The sequence below is a fragment of the Anabas testudineus genome, chromosome 4, assembly GCF_900324465.2.
Source record: "Anabas testudineus chromosome 4, fAnaTes1.2, whole genome shotgun sequence".
NCBI classification, from domain to species: Eukaryota; Metazoa; Chordata; class Actinopteri; order Anabantiformes; family Anabantidae; genus Anabas; species Anabas testudineus.
The window spans coordinates 12,335,319-12,352,077 of record NC_046613.1 but is presented as its reverse complement, the minus strand read 5'-3'; the positions used below and the strand labels follow the sequence as shown (position 1 = coordinate 12,352,077).

The 16,759-nt window shown below is 40.8% G+C and overlaps 2 protein-coding genes across 5 annotated transcripts in view; one reads left to right on the top strand and one right to left on the bottom strand.

The window, feature by feature from the left end:
* elavl4 (ELAV like neuron-specific RNA binding protein 4) overlaps nucleotides 1–11,532 on the bottom strand; it is a 64,786-nt gene extending 53,254 nt beyond the window's left edge. For 2 of the 3 annotated variants that reach the window (XM_026344778.1, XM_026344779.1), the window contains exon 1: nucleotides 10,190–10,321. In XM_026344778.1, coding sequence (XP_026200563.1) covers nucleotides 10,190–10,321 — 132 coding nt within the window. Of the gene's footprint in view, nucleotides 1–10,189; nucleotides 10,322–11,027 lie in introns of those variants that run through there. The other variant, XM_026344780.1, reaches the window with a different exon arrangement.
* Nucleotides 11,533–15,131: 3,599 nt separating this feature from the next.
* Nucleotides 15,132–16,759, top strand: part of agbl4 (ATP/GTP binding protein-like 4) — a 260,506-nt gene continuing 258,878 nt past the window's right edge. The window contains exons 1-2 of one of the 2 annotated variants that reach the window (XM_026346305.1): nucleotides 15,132–15,193; nucleotides 16,267–16,389. In XM_026346305.1, the coding sequence (XP_026202090.1) occupies nucleotides 15,148–15,193; nucleotides 16,267–16,389 (169 nt within the window). In that variant the 5' untranslated portion in view covers nucleotides 15,132–15,147. The remainder of the gene's footprint in view (nucleotides 15,194–16,266; nucleotides 16,390–16,759) is intronic. The other variant, XM_026346306.1, reaches the window with a different exon arrangement.

The following is a 16,759-nucleotide window of genomic DNA, read 5'->3' as shown; positions in this document are numbered from 1 at the left end:
GTGTAGAGGCAGGAAAATGTCGGGTGAAAACAGAGGGTGATCATTTTCTTATTTCATAAAGGACAGTGTTTTGAGGTTGTTTTCTCCTTCTGTAATATGATCCACATAACCTTTTGTTCAAATGAGAATATGATTTGAAAGTGAAAATAGTCCTTCACAGTTGTCATGCTCGGCGTGCCATCTCACTAAATTGCTCTACAGGACCATAGTTTTATAAAGCAATGAAAGTGACTGCCGCTACTCAGTAAATTAGCTATAAACACAAGCTGCTCTTTCTGTGCGTCGTGTTATGGAGTGTGTGTCTCTCCGTGTGCAGTTATGATATACAGAAGCAGACAAAAGACGGAGCAATGTTGCTGCCATGTCCTAGTTAAGTGTACACTCGCTGCACACTGTGCATTGTAATAATGTGTATGGACAGATGGAGGGAGTGGTTGAGATATTCTATCAAGGGCATCCATGCTGAGATACTTTACTGTCTGGATGTTAAAGACGTTGCAGTGTAGTTTATTATCTTGTGGATTTAAGTCTCCATACTTGCCTTTTTTGTGATTAAATATGTAATACAGCACACACATTTAAAATGTCAAATAAGTAATTAAGGGTAATGGCTAAAAGAGGCCCACTCTTTTTTATTTGTACTCCCATTGTGTCAGAATTTACACAAAAAAGTGTGTAGCATTGATTGGATGCATTATTTGGCTTATTAGATGATGACGGATGCTAAATATTTTTTGAGGAGACAAATGATATTTCTTTCCTCTTGTAAAGTTTTGAAAGTTAAAAAGCTTTTGTGGCTTTAACCCAGCAGGATTAGCCACTGTCAGCAATATGAAGGCCCATCTCACTGATTAGCTCTGGCTCACATCTGCACGCACGCACACACACACACACACACACACACACACACACACACACACACACACACACACACACACAAACACACACACACACACACTGATGCACAATGGAGAAACACACATAAACATGTGGATGCATGAATGCCACACAGACAAAAGCACATCTTGTTTCAAGAAGTGTCACAGTCCAACATGGTGACTGAAGCTCGTATGGGCTGGATCCCAGACGTGTGCTTTAGTCGGCTAATTCAGAAAGCAGAGAGCTGGCTAATTGTCATGAACTCCTCCTGCCCTCTGTTCTGCCCGGCTTCTCCACCCTATACTCCTCCTCGTCACAGACCATAATGGATTTACTGCAGTCTGTGTTGTTCCTTTTCCTCTCTCTTACTCATTCTGGCTTTGTTGCACAAACTCATGCTGAACCATGGTTAACTCTCTGTTGAATATACGGGTAACATAGTACTGTACATATGCAACATAATCTGATAGCAGCTAACACATCGCATTTTAATAACAAGTGTGAAAGAGCAGGGAAAAGAATAGTGTACGCGGTATAGCAGGTTTGAATATTCAGCGTGCAGACAGTGATAATTGTGGGTGCTCTCGGTTTGAGTCTTGTTAACTGTCAGATACAGTGTTTCAACACCTGTCTTATGTTTCAATCTGCATAATAAGACTTCTATTTAAAGGAGGAGAAGTGACGATGCCAGCAGAGGTGTTACCTCAAAGTAGTGGAAGAAAATACCCTGATTATCAACAACACAAAGAAATTTAGTTTTTAGATTTTTGCAATTGCTAGTCAGGTTCACAGCAAATGAATGCAGCCATAACACAGAATCAATTGGAGAGTGAATTACCTATGTTACAGTGTATAGCAACAACACTGTAATTGACAGTGAAAACGGTATTTTGACAGAGCTGAGAACAATGCATCACTGATTGATTTCAATGCAAAATATCACAGCAGTCTATGCAGTAAAAGAGTCTAATACATTTAATAGACCAGAACGCGCTCCTCAGTATGCTGCGGCTTACTCAGGCTCTTTTTGATTTGCCCTTGAAGGATAGATTTAGTTGCTCTATTGAAGTTCTGGCAGTAGTATCATCTTGCTGTGCTACTCAGACTGATGATCGCCTCTTTCCTGGCAGGTGTCCACCCTCTGCCGGTAACAATCAACAAATGAGAATCACAGCCTTCAACTTGTCTGTCTCTCTGCCCAGTCACAACTTCAGCATCACTGAATCCCAGACAGAAGACAGCTATTAACACGATGCAGCTGTATCCGGACAACAATGGGCTGTTTGGACTGAGTTGACTTTTGTTGTTTGCTGCCAACGTTAAGACCGGGGTCTTCATTTTTATGATCCGATGGCACGCACAGTGAGGATACAGATTTTTGGTAATTTCATAGTCAGAGGAACACAGCGCACCGTCATTGCTGCTACACCTTCAATCAAATCACCCCTTTTCTTTCTCTTCAAACGGAGGGCACTCTGTGCAGTGGTGCTCTGACAATTTAGTAATAGAAAACCAGAAAATGTGTCCTTTGAAAATGTAATAAATGTTCTTCCTGCACAGCTTTCATTGTAATCGCTAAATGCACTAATTATTATTTTCATAAAATCAGAATACAGATTACAAAACATTTAACAGTATTTAGCTCAAAGTATCATCTCAGCGCCACTGGCTTTAAGGTGATACTATAATGATCATTTTTCAAGGTGTTGATTGTGAGCAAATAAATAGTTTACATTTTGCTTCAGGTAATTAAAAGCAAAATCCTACATGGGCCTACTGTTCTACAACTGTGTTTCATGGTGTCAGTGAGAGAAAGTGGATCCTTTCAGTCACCTATAAGTTACCTAAATATACAAATTGAAGTAATATTGAAGCTTCCCGCTGTGGCACTGGGCATGATACAGTGCCACAGTCAGCTTTAACCCCTGCCTGCGTCACCCTCTGTGGTAGAAACCCTTCAGAACAAGACCGTGTTGCATTTGTCACAGCTACTTTTTATTCCACTTTAACTCAAAGCTGTTTGGTATGGGTGGAGGTTTGAAGACTGCAGAGGTGTGACAGGTTTTTTTAAATTTTTTTGAAATCGTAGTCTCAATGGTGGGTCTCTGTGTGAACTCTTGTTCAATGTCGGAGCAAACTGCAGAAACACACTCCTTATTTATAGATGTTTACTTGAGTTCCGATTAATTAGCATTATGTCAAGAGAAAACAACAACACACTAGAAAACACATTGAGGGGTACACCCTTAACTTGGTGGCTAATTTCACACCTTTCTATTGCACCTATTTTTTCTATAGAAGAAATAATAGTAATTCTTCGAGGCAGTAGCATAGCACAGATGAGAGAAGGTTTGTGGAGGTGCTCAGAGAGGCTTAGCTACGCATTGGCTGTTGAGGCTGGCATGTGTTCTGGCACAGAGAAAGTATTCTCAACAGGACTCTGGTGGATTAGTGTCCATTTGGACAACAGAGTGGTCCGCAGCTTGGGGTGACATTCAACTTCAGCATGCCACCAGCTCTCACATTGATCATGAAGTTCAGTCTTCCTGATTGTCTGTCACTGATGTATAGTAAATGTAATGACATCTGTACAGCTATGATACTTGGGGGGTTTCGTCTCTCAAAGATGTATATGGTGAGTATAATTTCAAACAGTTGTGTTCATATCAAATAAAGAAGCGGCCATTCTGCAGCGTGGTAGGTCAGCTGATTATGGGGTGGGCGGTGGGCTTTGGGTGTGGGTGAGGCGGCAGGCCGTTTTGTGTTTGATCCCGGTTGGGGTATACCCATGCTCACAGGGCAACTGCTGTGGTCCATCTGGTGAAGGCTTTAATCATAACTCCCTCCCCCTTTTACGCACGCACACACACACTAACGCGCTACAGTAACACAAAGCATATAGTCACAGTCAGACTTTTTATTTATTTTACTTGCTTCCCCCTCCTACAGAATCTCCTACTCACTCGCTCACTGAAACACCACCTGCCACCTGTAATGACATTAAAAACCTTATCAAAAATCTCACATTATCAGATCTGCATAAATGGCTGCACTATGGCTTTTGATAAGAAGTAACCTTTTAGAAATAAGCCGCATCCACAATCCTTCGCAGGACTGGCCTACAGCATTGTGGACCACGCCATGCCCACGCAGCACAAATCCGCCGCTCCAAATGTCACTTCATGCTTAACTGCCATTTCTCACGCTTGAAGAAAAGAAAGTGGGCAATAAACAACAAACAACTCCACTGGGTTTCACTTTAAATGCCTACATGCTTAGAGACATATTTCAGTTATTGTGTGTTGTCTAACCAATGGAAAAAGTAGAAAACAAATGCAAGTAACAAGCTATCTATGACTCATAATGTTATGTTAAATTCAGCCAAGACAGATAAATGTAATAGTGCACAGAGGTACATATATATAAACAGCATTAAGTTCAATACAAAATGTATACACTGCTATAAATGATCTTACTTTGAAGTCTAGTCACTAGTATACAGGCTCAATACAGACTCCATGGGAAAACTGAATGCCGCTGTTAGAATACATTCATTATTAATGGGAGTGAGGGGGTTAGCGGCATGATGGGCTGTTGTTGCATCCCTCAGTTGTGTAGAGGAACCACTTAGTGTCGGCCTCCCCTTGGACAAAAATACCTCTGGTATTTTCATCAGTTTCCAATATCTTGTCTTGATTTAGCTGTCCTTTCATGAACAGCTGCCCTACTTAACCTAATCAATGGAAAACAAATTTATCACACATTTAAAACTACTTTCTAAGTGTACTGTACACTAGTAGAAGCTTCCCAGTGGAGCCAGTGGCCAATGACTGTAACTTAAATGGTGACTTCTCCTCAGCACTAATGCACAAGTCAGCCATACATCATGCATTCGTGGTGACAGCAGATACTTTGCTTCATCCCCAGCAATTAGCGAATCAATAAAAACGCATCGGCTTTGAAACTATCAGTTCTGAGAGAAGAAAAAATAGTGTTGTTCATCAACATGCCAGGACCCCAGACACAGACAATCACTCAAGTATTGGCAGTGTTTGTCAGTCCAGCATCAACAGGCACTGAGCTGTCAACAATAAGACACATCTCTACACACCACTGCTCTTAAATGACTGCCAGATATTGTCTGGTCTGGAGCCCTCATCTACAAAATGGGCCTGTTTCATGTAATATCTTAAATTGGTGTCAACAGAGGTAATTTTTAAAAGCATTTGATTTAATGTCTTCCTTTTACCACAATTCCTTTTCTTTTCTCGCCTTACGTATTTATGTCTGTTGTGAAGGAGATGAAGCCATAGTGACATTATCGCTGATGCCGACAGGTCAGTAAAGGGCTTGTACTGGATAATACCTCTTTTGTCAAGGTTTAGAAAGCTGACATATCTACAGTATATGTTGATGTCACTGTCAGTTTTATAATTAATTCAGCAAATCTGCACAATTCAATACATAAGCCTCCGGCAGCTCTTTGAAGGAAATGTCAACCTAAAATTACATTAGATTTATTCAGGAACCTGTGAATTTGACATCACTGTTAAATAGCAAATGTGGCATTTTTCCATAATTGCAAGTAACAAATTACAAATAACTCAAATCTTACTTTCTATCCAATGTTTCATTATTCTCCCTCTACTATATTTATCCTTTTAAGACGAATGAAATAACTGCAACTGAATGTGAAAACATTGTCCAAGAGAGGCAACAAAATTGTCTCTGAAATTAAATGCTTTCTTCTAGCGAACAAAAGAGCAGCAGTGGGACTCTTTTTTTTTTTTAAATTAAGGAAGAAAAACGAAGAACATGAAGTGAGATTATTTTGTTTATTCAGCCTACTGAACAGCACAAATGCAGCCAGTGATTTGAGGTAAATCCCCAGTAGAATTCACAGGCCCATACTAAGCATATATAATGTACTATAAAGAGTGATAATTACGGGTGCCTATGCTTTTGCATTATGGGTGAAATGTGGCATATTTGTCATTACCTCTGGGTACCTCGCTGTATTTTTTAGCACATGCATTCTTGTATTGTTTATTGAAATATTTTACTGGAGACCGTGATTATTAAGAAACCTACATTCTGCTTATTCCCTAACAAATTGTAATTGATAACACCAGACGTTATCAGAAAACCTCGATTTACTTATGTTGATCTGTGAATCAGAAGACTTGTCAATCAGTGTGGGAATAATAGCAGGTTCAGTTCTTTAGCTTTGGTATTTGGTGGTTGGCGCTGCCCTTTTGTTTACACTCGGTTTGCTATATTTTCACCCACTTCTGTAACAGTTATTCAGTGTTTGTTTGTTCAAGTGACATGATCAGGGTGTGACTGCTGTTTCGTCATGAACATCAAGGACAGACTCAGCAGTGCACAGACTATATAGAACCCCTGAGCCTTGCCATGTGCCATGCCATGTGCCATTATATAGGTGAAATTACAGGTCATTACTTCCAGTTCAAAGTACCTGAATGTGGAAAGGTGACCTTCGGCTGTGCATGAGCAATTGTGTTGGTGCGGCGGGATATTCTGGAGGTTCCTCTATTGTTTATGGATCACAGTCATATCACCAGCTTTTCACGTCTTGGCTACAAAGTTGATGGGTATGAAAAATAGATAATGATCAAAAACATGGTAATCTGTGATGAAATAGACACTAAAAGGCACCCTGCAGATGGGCAAAATTGCCGGATTGGGTGTGCACAAAAATGACTCCTGGAGAGATGGAGGCAGTGAGACAGTGAGGAGAAAGAGAGACAGTTCACTTAAGTTTACAGTGTGTGTGGGTGTGTGCATGAGCTTGCAGACACCTGCTCCATTCTGCAGTGATGGTTCCCAGCGGGACACAGGCTCAGCTGCTGATCACTAGGCCCTCCCTGCAGCACTGGTGGCCAGCGTAGACACACACACACACACACACACACACGCATAGCTCTTCCAACACATTTCCACCCTTCAGGCCCCCCCTTGCAGTGCCTCTCAGCCTCTCTGTGTTCCCCGTAGCTGACACACCACATGTGCTCATATCAAGTGCAAACATGAAACAATGTGCACATGCACAGAGCTGTACAGTCTGTGTTTATATCATGCTGCATGTATAATCTACGACATGTTGCAGGCGTAAATGTATATATGTTGTTTGATATATGCTGATATTTGCTTTAGCGATAAAATAATCAAATAATCTTGTAAGTCTTTTTTTTACCTTATAGCGATAAAAGATTGACTGGAGAGAGCGCTACACATCTCCATATTCTGTGATGCTGTAAGGATAAAATCATATATATGTATATATATATATATATATGTATATATATATATAATTTTGGCTTTCTCATATTTCCTCTTATTTCCTCACATAACACATTTGAATCCCAGAGATAGTTATTTGTAGCTTTTTGGCAGAGAAGTAAAATATAAAGCAACAAATCCCACATTTGATTTTGTCAGTCCTATATTAATCAGCCACCATTGTTATTGTCAGTGCCACGTTTTGCACATCTCTGCATCTCGGTTTCTCTCTTTAAGAGTGTCTTTTTCCCTCAGTGGTGTAGATCAGTCTGCTGCACCTGTTTGTGCCTCACTCACAGCAGGGTTGTGGAGCATAAATGAACTAATTTCCTGGATATAGAAAACACTGCAATCAAGGAAAGGGGAAATGCAGCGAGTGGCAGATGGAAGGAGCTAATCATTGTTATGAAATAGAGATGACCTCTAACTATCTCCTGGCTGCTAGTATACCATAGCTACACACGTTTGCCAGCTCCTATGCCATGCAGCCTTTCTCTCCCTCGTCTTTCCTTGCCTGTTTGTTGTTGTGGTGATGATGAACCTCTTCTGGCAGGTCTGAAAAGCAACCCTATTTTTTTTAATGTTGAAACAGAAAAGATTGGAGTTGTCAAACAAAGCCTAGTGTCACATAGAGAACGGCAGCTGCCTGCAGTGGGTAATCAGTGGAGCTTTCTACAAATTAACAACATTCAGCTCTGAAGCACGGCGCACTGCAGGTTTTTAGATGTCGGCTTTGAAAATTAGATCTTCAGTGACTGAAATATGAAATAATTTGCAATTCAGTTTTTGCCCACGTGTTCGTTTAATTCTATCCACTTTGTCTTAGGTGACATGACTGAGGTTGCCCGGTCATCCTAATGCTGTAAACCGATACTGTGGATGCTTTTTTTGAACACAGGAATATCAGTTTGAATTTCATGAATTGTATGCTGAATCTCTTTTCTTTAGGGCTATGTTCTGATGGGTTCAGAATTTATTTCTTTAAATTATTATTTTTTAAATCCATCGTCCTACAGCTCAAAACAAAAAAAAAAAATGCATAACTGAGAACAGCCAAACAGACACACACTGAACACACTGTGCTGCCATTGGAAGTAATGGTAAACTTTGCTGCAGGCAAATTGTGTATTTGAAGACAAAACCATTTTGCTATTTAGTCATGTATCAAAGCCCTCATTTCATGAAATTGTGCATTAAACGTAAATGCACTGTGCTTATTTTTGAATGATAAGATCTTTGAAAAGTTTCACAGATTAATTCGTAAAATAAGAGCTTGTTTTAACGTGACATTTCTAATATTCCTGACAATATTTCACTACCGCTACAGAATGGCATTTTCTGATGTAAGAAATGCGTTGCTGCTTCTGATTCTTTACACACCAAAGCCATCAGAATCTTCCAGCACATTTATCTAATGTATGCAAATGATCTTGCTGTGCTTAATGAAGGCACCATTAATCACTATAACGATGGTCTTTTTTAACCAGGATAATCATGTGCGCACACACACACGCACACACAGACACACACACACACAAGTGCATTTTCAGAAGCATACACAAGCATATGTGGGCACACACACAGGAACACGCCTCATCACCAGCAACACACTGATGACAAATGTGCAAAATCACAAAAATAACCCATTACCAAACCACTTTCCTATAAATGTAACTACGTATGATGAGGACCTCATAGTCACTTGCTATTAATAACTATATTTTTACTTTCTTTATGTTTTTTAGTCATCTGTTCATCATGTTTCAACCTGGAACGCACTAGTCAACTAATCCCCTCAAATAGCATCTAATAGGATGCAGATAAGATGAATCAAAATATGTTAACAGATCAATCGTATTTAGATAATAAATGCAGCTAATTAGTTCCACTGGTTTCCACAAATAATTTATGGTCCAGCAGCTTTATGTAAACAGCAGATAACACTGTTGTGAGACTGAATGGGCAGTGAGACACTCAGTTCATTTTGTGTGCTGTATAATAACAACAAAGCAGCGGACACACATCTTTGAACTCAGACAAGAATTCAAAAGGAAAACAGAAAAACACAGTTGAAGCCCAACTCCTCACAGACGTATTTCACCGCTTATCCTCGCCGTACATTTGCATACAGTTGACGGAAACCCCTGGGTACAGTCAGCAGCATGACAGTGGGTTATGAAGGCTTCCGGGAGGCTCTGGGGTGTGGATCTGAGCCAGTTTGAAGGGGAGCCGAACCAATGAAGAGCCCACAGCAGATTAGACACCCACAGCTTCATGTCGCTTTAATGCGGCGAGTCAGGGATTTTCTTACAACGCTTTTTCCTAAACGCTTAGGGTTTTCTCATGCCCCTTTTTCGCTCTCATTCCTTTCCCCTTGAAGTAATCTTTTCTATGTAAATGGCAGAGTAATGTTGACTCCAGCGCAAAATATCCCATCTATTTACAACGCACCTGCTTTCTCTGCAAATGTGCCTTTACAATATAGATCGGAACTGAGGAGAATATTTCCTTTTCAAGGTTTTCAAGGAAAGTTTCAGCATGACTGAATTGCAGGTGTACTGCTAAAACGGCCGTTCGTCAATTTACTATCAAAGTCAATTCCTCATCAAGGGGCAAATACAATCATGAAATGCAAATAGTGCAGAATGAACAGAATTCACAAACTCTAACAAACATATTCCCCACACACTCACAAATGCGTGCTCACACAAACACCTCGAATTCCCTTGATAACAGTCTGACTGGCAGAGGCTAAAGACAGAGTAGGCGTCCGTAATTGAACAAACAATACAATGTAAATATTTACTAATACTATCCATTGGGGATACAGGCAGAATCCCACAACTGATTTGCTCTCCTTTTTGCTCATTTGCTCTGTCACACGTTACACACAGATTCACACTCGTACTACCACTCTCCCATTTTTTTCCTGTTTCTTTTTCTTTTTTTTTTTGGTATTATGCTTCGTTAAATAGAAGGAGTTATATAGGTCTGTCTATCTTCTTACCAGGGGTGACCTGTAGCCCATCTGGGCTGACGATGACAGGAGATCCCTGGGAAATAGCCGCGAGTGCGTCTCAGGGACGGAGCCCACGCCACTTGCTGCTAGTCCCGAGAGCTGCCCGTACCTCGCCATCATCTTGAGATGCTGCTCACAGAACATACACACACTCATACACAGACACGGGGAGGAGAGGGGAGGAGAGAGAGGAGAGAAAGGAAAGGAAAAAAAAAAAAAAGAGAGAGGGAAGGGGCGTGAGAGAAGGGAAGGAGAACAGATAACAGCAGGTAGGAAGTATGGTGAGAATGGTACAGGACGGGAGAGGGAGTGAGGGGAAAGCATGGAGAAAGAGGAGGCAGAGGAGGATTACAGAACACTTTGCTCTCACACAAACGCATGTGTGAGCATACACACATACAGGCATACACACTGGCACTTACAGGCTGACTATATGTGCACATGAAGGCGCACATACAATTTCAGCCCCAGGTGGGCAATTTCACAAGCAAGCCTATCTTTGATGGGTTTTGATAGCTACCTTGGTTTTGTTTCAGTACAGCACATAAAGTCTCGGCACTAGCTCTCCATTTATCATTACAAGCCAGGACGAGTGTGAGAAGTGTAACGGTCCCCTTTTTTTTTTTACGCCGTACCGACCGTCGTGCCGGGGAAATATAATAAAACAGCTGCTGTAATCAATCATCCTCTCTGTTTTCTGGCTATGAGCATACAGAAGTGTACAGATACGCACACACAGACATACAAGAACATACACGACAGAATGGTTGGCAGCAGACATACACAGGTGAGGGATGGAGAAAGAAGCAAATCCAAATGTCTTTACCTCATTGCTCAACAAAGCGGCGTTGAGTGTTCGGCTTATTTCGAACATGTTCAGATTCGGTGGTTTGTTTCGTTCTGTCCTTTAATTTGCTGATTCTTTTCAGTTCTTTTCTCCCGTTTCTCTTTTCTACAGTTGGGAGTCAGTCCCGGGAACACAAAAAAGAAAGAAAGAAAAAAATGAAATCAATTGATAAAAATCCTGTTTAATTTTCTGATTCTGGAGTTGGGATTTTTCAGTCCTCTATGTTTTCTCTCTCTCTCTCTCTCTCTCTCTCTCTCTCTCTCCCCTTTCTGTTGATGCACCTCTGCTGGCTGTGGCTGTAGTGGTGGCGTTTTTGCCCAGGGTCTCCGCACACGTCTAAGGAGTCAATGTGCTGGTTTTTTTTTTTTAATCTCCCAAGAGTCAGCACATTAAAACAGGCAGTCAGGCAGTTGGTGGGTCGGGCTGGCGGGCTGGCTGGCTCCCTTATCTGTCCCCCGCACACTGGCACACACAATACGCTCCGATCCTCACACTGCTCGCTAGCAGATTAGCCTGTCCCAAAACATAGCACTTAGTTTAAACTCCCCTCCCTTTTGCTCTCTCTCTCTCTCTCTGTATCAGTCCCTCTGGCTCTCTCCTTGGCTCTTCCTCCCTCCCACTCCTGCTCTATCTCGCTCACTCCTTCTCTCCCTGCATCACTTTCTCTCCCCCCATTTCTCACACATTGATGCAGCTACAGTTCACTGTGCCACCACAAGGTGGGAAGACTGTTCTAGCAACAGCGACACCATCGCCGTCACATCCCTTCCTCTCCCTGCCACTCCTATCTTTTAGATTTTTCTCTCTTCTCCTCGTTTTATTTGGGTCTATAACTCATAGGGACACATAGTGGAGGAACATTTGCACTACCCGATCAGATCTAACAAAAACTGAGAGAAATTAATGGTATGAGGGCGTGAGGAATAATACTGTTTGCTTTTAATATCCAATTATGTATTTGACCAAACCAGGATGTGGATTAAAGGGTAGAAAAGGGCATTAAGTACTCCTGGAAAAGAAGGGCATCCAAATCTTTTTGTAAGTGTTTATATGACAGGGACAAGTAAAGTCAAGGAATGCAATAAAACTGTACTCTATAAAGAAACCTCAACACAGTGTAAATGAAGGGTGCCTCTCAATAATAGCTACCAGAGGAAAAAAGTGAGGGTGGGGCTCATGTGAGCATCAAGGTCAGGTGGTTGTCCTTTTCCTCAGCAGGGTGTGGCACAGCGATGACGAAGCAGCTAGTCACAGGCATGGCAGGAGATCCCAACTACAGAAAAAAACATGCAATAAAAAAAAAAGATTAGGGAGATATGAGCCCAGAATATGATTCATTATATTCTTGGATTCAGTTGATAACACCTGAGAAATCTGTATTGAATCAATATGCAAATATTTATGAAATATTTGGCGATGTTAACAGGAAAATACACAAGACAGAGCATTTTATGGATACAGTTCTGGTACGAGTGATTGGAATTGTCATCTTTTTCACTAACATTAATCTAGGTGGTGACTAACTTGTAGTTCCGTCCACATGGCACAGGATTTATTCCCTGTGCTTTGAATGTGCTTTTTGCTGTCTTGGATCAGAGCGGGGAGAGTGGCAGTTAATAGCAGCCTATTGACACTGGACAATCTGTTTAGGTGGATGCTCTCCAGTACAGTGGAGCGAGGGAGGGAGAGAGACGGAGCAAGTGACAGATAAAGAGGAGAGTGGCTGCTGATGATTCTGTGAGAGAAGGGGTAACGGCAAGGTATAAAGCGGAGGAAGTGTTAGCAAACTGTTTTAACGGATGTTTATGTCAGACAGGAAGGAGATAAATATGCAGAGAGACTCACACATCAGTGATGTGCGTGTAATATTGTTTTTAACATTTTCTCTTTTTACATATTCATCAGTAGCAGGATATGTAAAGGTATCATCAGCAATGTCACTGTGTTATGGCACTGTTGTGCTGTCTTGGCTTCTATTCCATTTAATGTTTTGCCTTCAAAATAGAGCTGCTAGCCACATCCCTGTTCTGTAAAGCCGGCAGTCTCTGGGGATGGCTGGTCTGGCAAAGCCCCGGGGGGAGCTGTCAGTTGAATCATCCAAAGTGAAGACTGATTCCTCAGTCAGCTGTCTCTCAAGCCTTCCTCTCTGACCCAGACTCACTCCCCTGAGCCCCCTGATTTCTGTCACCATAGTGATTCTCTGTGTACTGCCGGCTGGTCCCTGCAACACACACTAAACCCCCCACCTTGCCTTTTACAAGCACCCTTTTCCAACTCACTGCCATTTGTGCCTCATGTTTTGATGTTTGCACGACTTCCTTCTTCGCTGACAAACGACTTTATGTGTGGAAGTCCTTAGCTGACCAAAGTAAAAGGGTTTCCCTGTATTTCCTAAGATACACATACAAAAACATAGATTTTCTCCGGCAGCACACGCACATATTGAGCTTTAGGCTAGAAACATAAACAAGAAATTCCTTGTGTCTGTTTTTTTATATCTGTTATGGTACTCGGACACACACACACACACACACACACTGACTTACTTGATCATTTAAAAGTTTAGAATAAAGACTATTTTTACAAAAGAATGAAAAACATTCATCTTGAAAGTACCTTTGCTGTGCCAAAACTAAACTTTCCCCAAGGGGTTTCTAAACGAGTACCTGTTCTGCACAGGACTGTGACAGTGTGTTGCCAGCAATCTACACATAAAATTGCCACAATTTCTAAAATTCACTGCAGATTTAGTATTTTGTTGTGTGAAGAACATTTGCAGGGGTCAATAAACATGTAGCATGTACTACACATGTAACATAGTACATGCATGTACAAAAAGAAGAGGGATTATTATTGAAAGTGTTTCTATTATTTCTATTTGTGCATTACTTGCAGAACTTGTGATTCACATTCCAATGTAGGATTTGTAATTATTAGATTTAACTACCAAATGTGAGTTTTGGCCATTAATTCAAGTTACATCCAGTATTGTAAATAGTCCAAATCTATCGTAGACAACCCAGCATCTTGTGGTAAATTCAACTCCTCCTATGCAGTGTCTCCATTTGATAAGAGCTGAGAAACAAGGGAAACATGTAGCATATCTAATTCATTTTTCTCATGCTTCATAATTCAATTTTGTCTCCCTCTTGAAAATGAATGAATGTACCACCATAGAGATCTTTAATTGGCATAGTGTTAAAGAAATGACATAGCACGGAGGACAGCTATTCAATTTTCAATTTTAACGAAATATTACACAGCAGCTCTGTGTTCTCTTCCTGTCATCTGAGAAATAATCAGTCCCACCTATCTACTCAGCTGTTGATGCTAGTCATCAAATACAGAGCACACACCCAGAGAAAAATCATTGCCCTCTCCCTGGTCTTATTCATTTGGTCCTGTTACACACAGTTTATAACCTGTAAATTAGCAACAGCCTGTATGCTTCTTGCTCCAGGGGTTGTGTGGCTGCTCATTTGATGTACTTAATCAGGTGCAGCCTTTGTAATGGGAAAGGAATAGGGCCAGGCTTGATTGGCCTTGATGACATCTATGCTCCAATTGTCTAGAAAACCTCCAGCTTTAATCAATCTGCAGGATAATTCAGAATCTCTGGCTGCTGCCTGCAATAATTGGCTTTTTTTTTTTTTTGAAAATATCATTAAAAACAGGTAATGCCGCAATAAAACTGAGGTGTATGCAATATACTGGTAATAGGTTACAGGCAGCATAATTGGAATCATTTAAAGTTTAGTGTTGCTGCAGAGTGTGAATGTCAAAATATACTGTTTGCATATTAAAGCTTTAAGGAACTGATGGCAGGAACTATCAAAATGCAAACAAACGTGCTGTACAGCAGCACAGACAATGACACTGATTGATAATGAATAGATTGTATCTATTGAGTCTAATAATTTGTGCACTTTTGCCAAAGTGCAGTCAGTAGCCAATATTCAACCCCTGTCCGGGTGTCCTGTTGATCTGGTTTCGACCCTCAGCTCCAGATGAAGTCTGCAGCGGTGCAGCCGAGTGAGCCCCGTCCACCTGCTCCGTTGCCGGGGCAACACGCGGAGAGCGTCGGCCGCTCTGAACCAGAATGGAGAGGAAGATGGAGGAGAGCACTGTTAGAGACGGCGACACTGGTGTGTAAATACGAGCTCTGTCTGGCTTCCCCTTCACAGACACACAAGCAAAAGGGATCGCATGGTGTCATGTTATCAGACAAATGATATGTTCATATTTCGGACTTGCGGTGTGTTTTTGTGTCGACGCTAACGTGCAGTGCGCTAACCTAGTCTTGCTAGCAGGTACAAGGATGTAAACAAGAGTCATGTCACCAGTGTGTTATGAGCTAGCTTTGCTTGTTACTTTAATATAGGAATAGTTTAACGGTATGCGGACAGGGTACATCACGGAAAGCCGTCCTCTCTGACATCTTAATAATTTCCTCTTTACCGTAAAGGCGAGTAGTATTGGCTTTGAGTATCTGCTAGCTAGCTATGTAACCTCCTGAATTAGCCAGGCATAGCTCCTCCAGTGAACTAGTGTCTAGCTAGCTAATTACCTACTGTAGGTGTCGGTATATGATCCTGCTCTTAACCTGGTCTCTGTCCGTTACCCTTGTAAAATAAAGCCATTATATTTAAAACACACAACACACGCTTCAAACCAAACTTACTGACAGGTTTTGAAAAACTAGGAGTAATACTACTTACACGGGCTAAGTAAATGTGATGCTTGTTTACAGCCTACATTTGATATGGCGAGGTTCAGGATTATACAAACGTTTTTTCTTTCAACTGCACAGCATAAGTAAAATAATAATAATAATAAGAATAATAATAAAGTGTATCATTATTAAAAACATGTACATAAGGCCAAAGTTGTTATAATTGTTATGGTTTAAACTCACCATTAAAAAAGCAGCAGTTTATATTTTGAGAAGTGACACTAATAAAGTCATTGTTTCTATGAAGTTAATTAATTTAAACCATAATTTGGACTTTGTGTTGTCCATAAAGAAAAAAATCAGTCAGCTGCCATGCACCATGTGTTTTTACTTTAAGGTCAACAATATCAGTTAGTATTGTATAAGATGTATGTGAATTTAATTTATCTTGAACGCTATCTATAGGATAAGGATTCTATCCTTTCAGATGAAATTAGATAAGCTTATTTATTTTTATGCTGTGTGTGACTCATCTTTTTCCTTCAGGAAGTGAAACTGGAGGAGAGGATGCTTTGGTGGGGAATGTGAACAAACTGATGGTGAGCCCACCAGGATACTCGGGAGCCCCCCGAAAAGGGCATCTAGTTTTTGATGCTTGCTTTGAGAGTGGTGAGTAGAAGATCTTAGAAATTCCATATCAGAGAAATAACGATGGAGTTAAACTGGTGATCAGTGCAACTTTTTAGACTCAATCAGCTCTGAACATCTGAACAAATTGAACAAAATAAAGCAGTTTTTTAGGATTTCAAGCAAAATTTTTGAGGGAATTAGGCAATTTCAGGATTTGGAAAAAAAAAAACAGAAGACAGATTTAGCTTATTTGAATTTCCAAGATTTTGGTATTACAACCAACTTAGCCTGTAGACCTGAAAGGGTTATGATGTATTTTGGCAATAGGACTGTCATGGCCAAGTGCTAGGTCTTAAAAACCTTTATTATAAATAGTTAAAAGTCAGTGCAGGAAGGTTAGAGCTCTTGC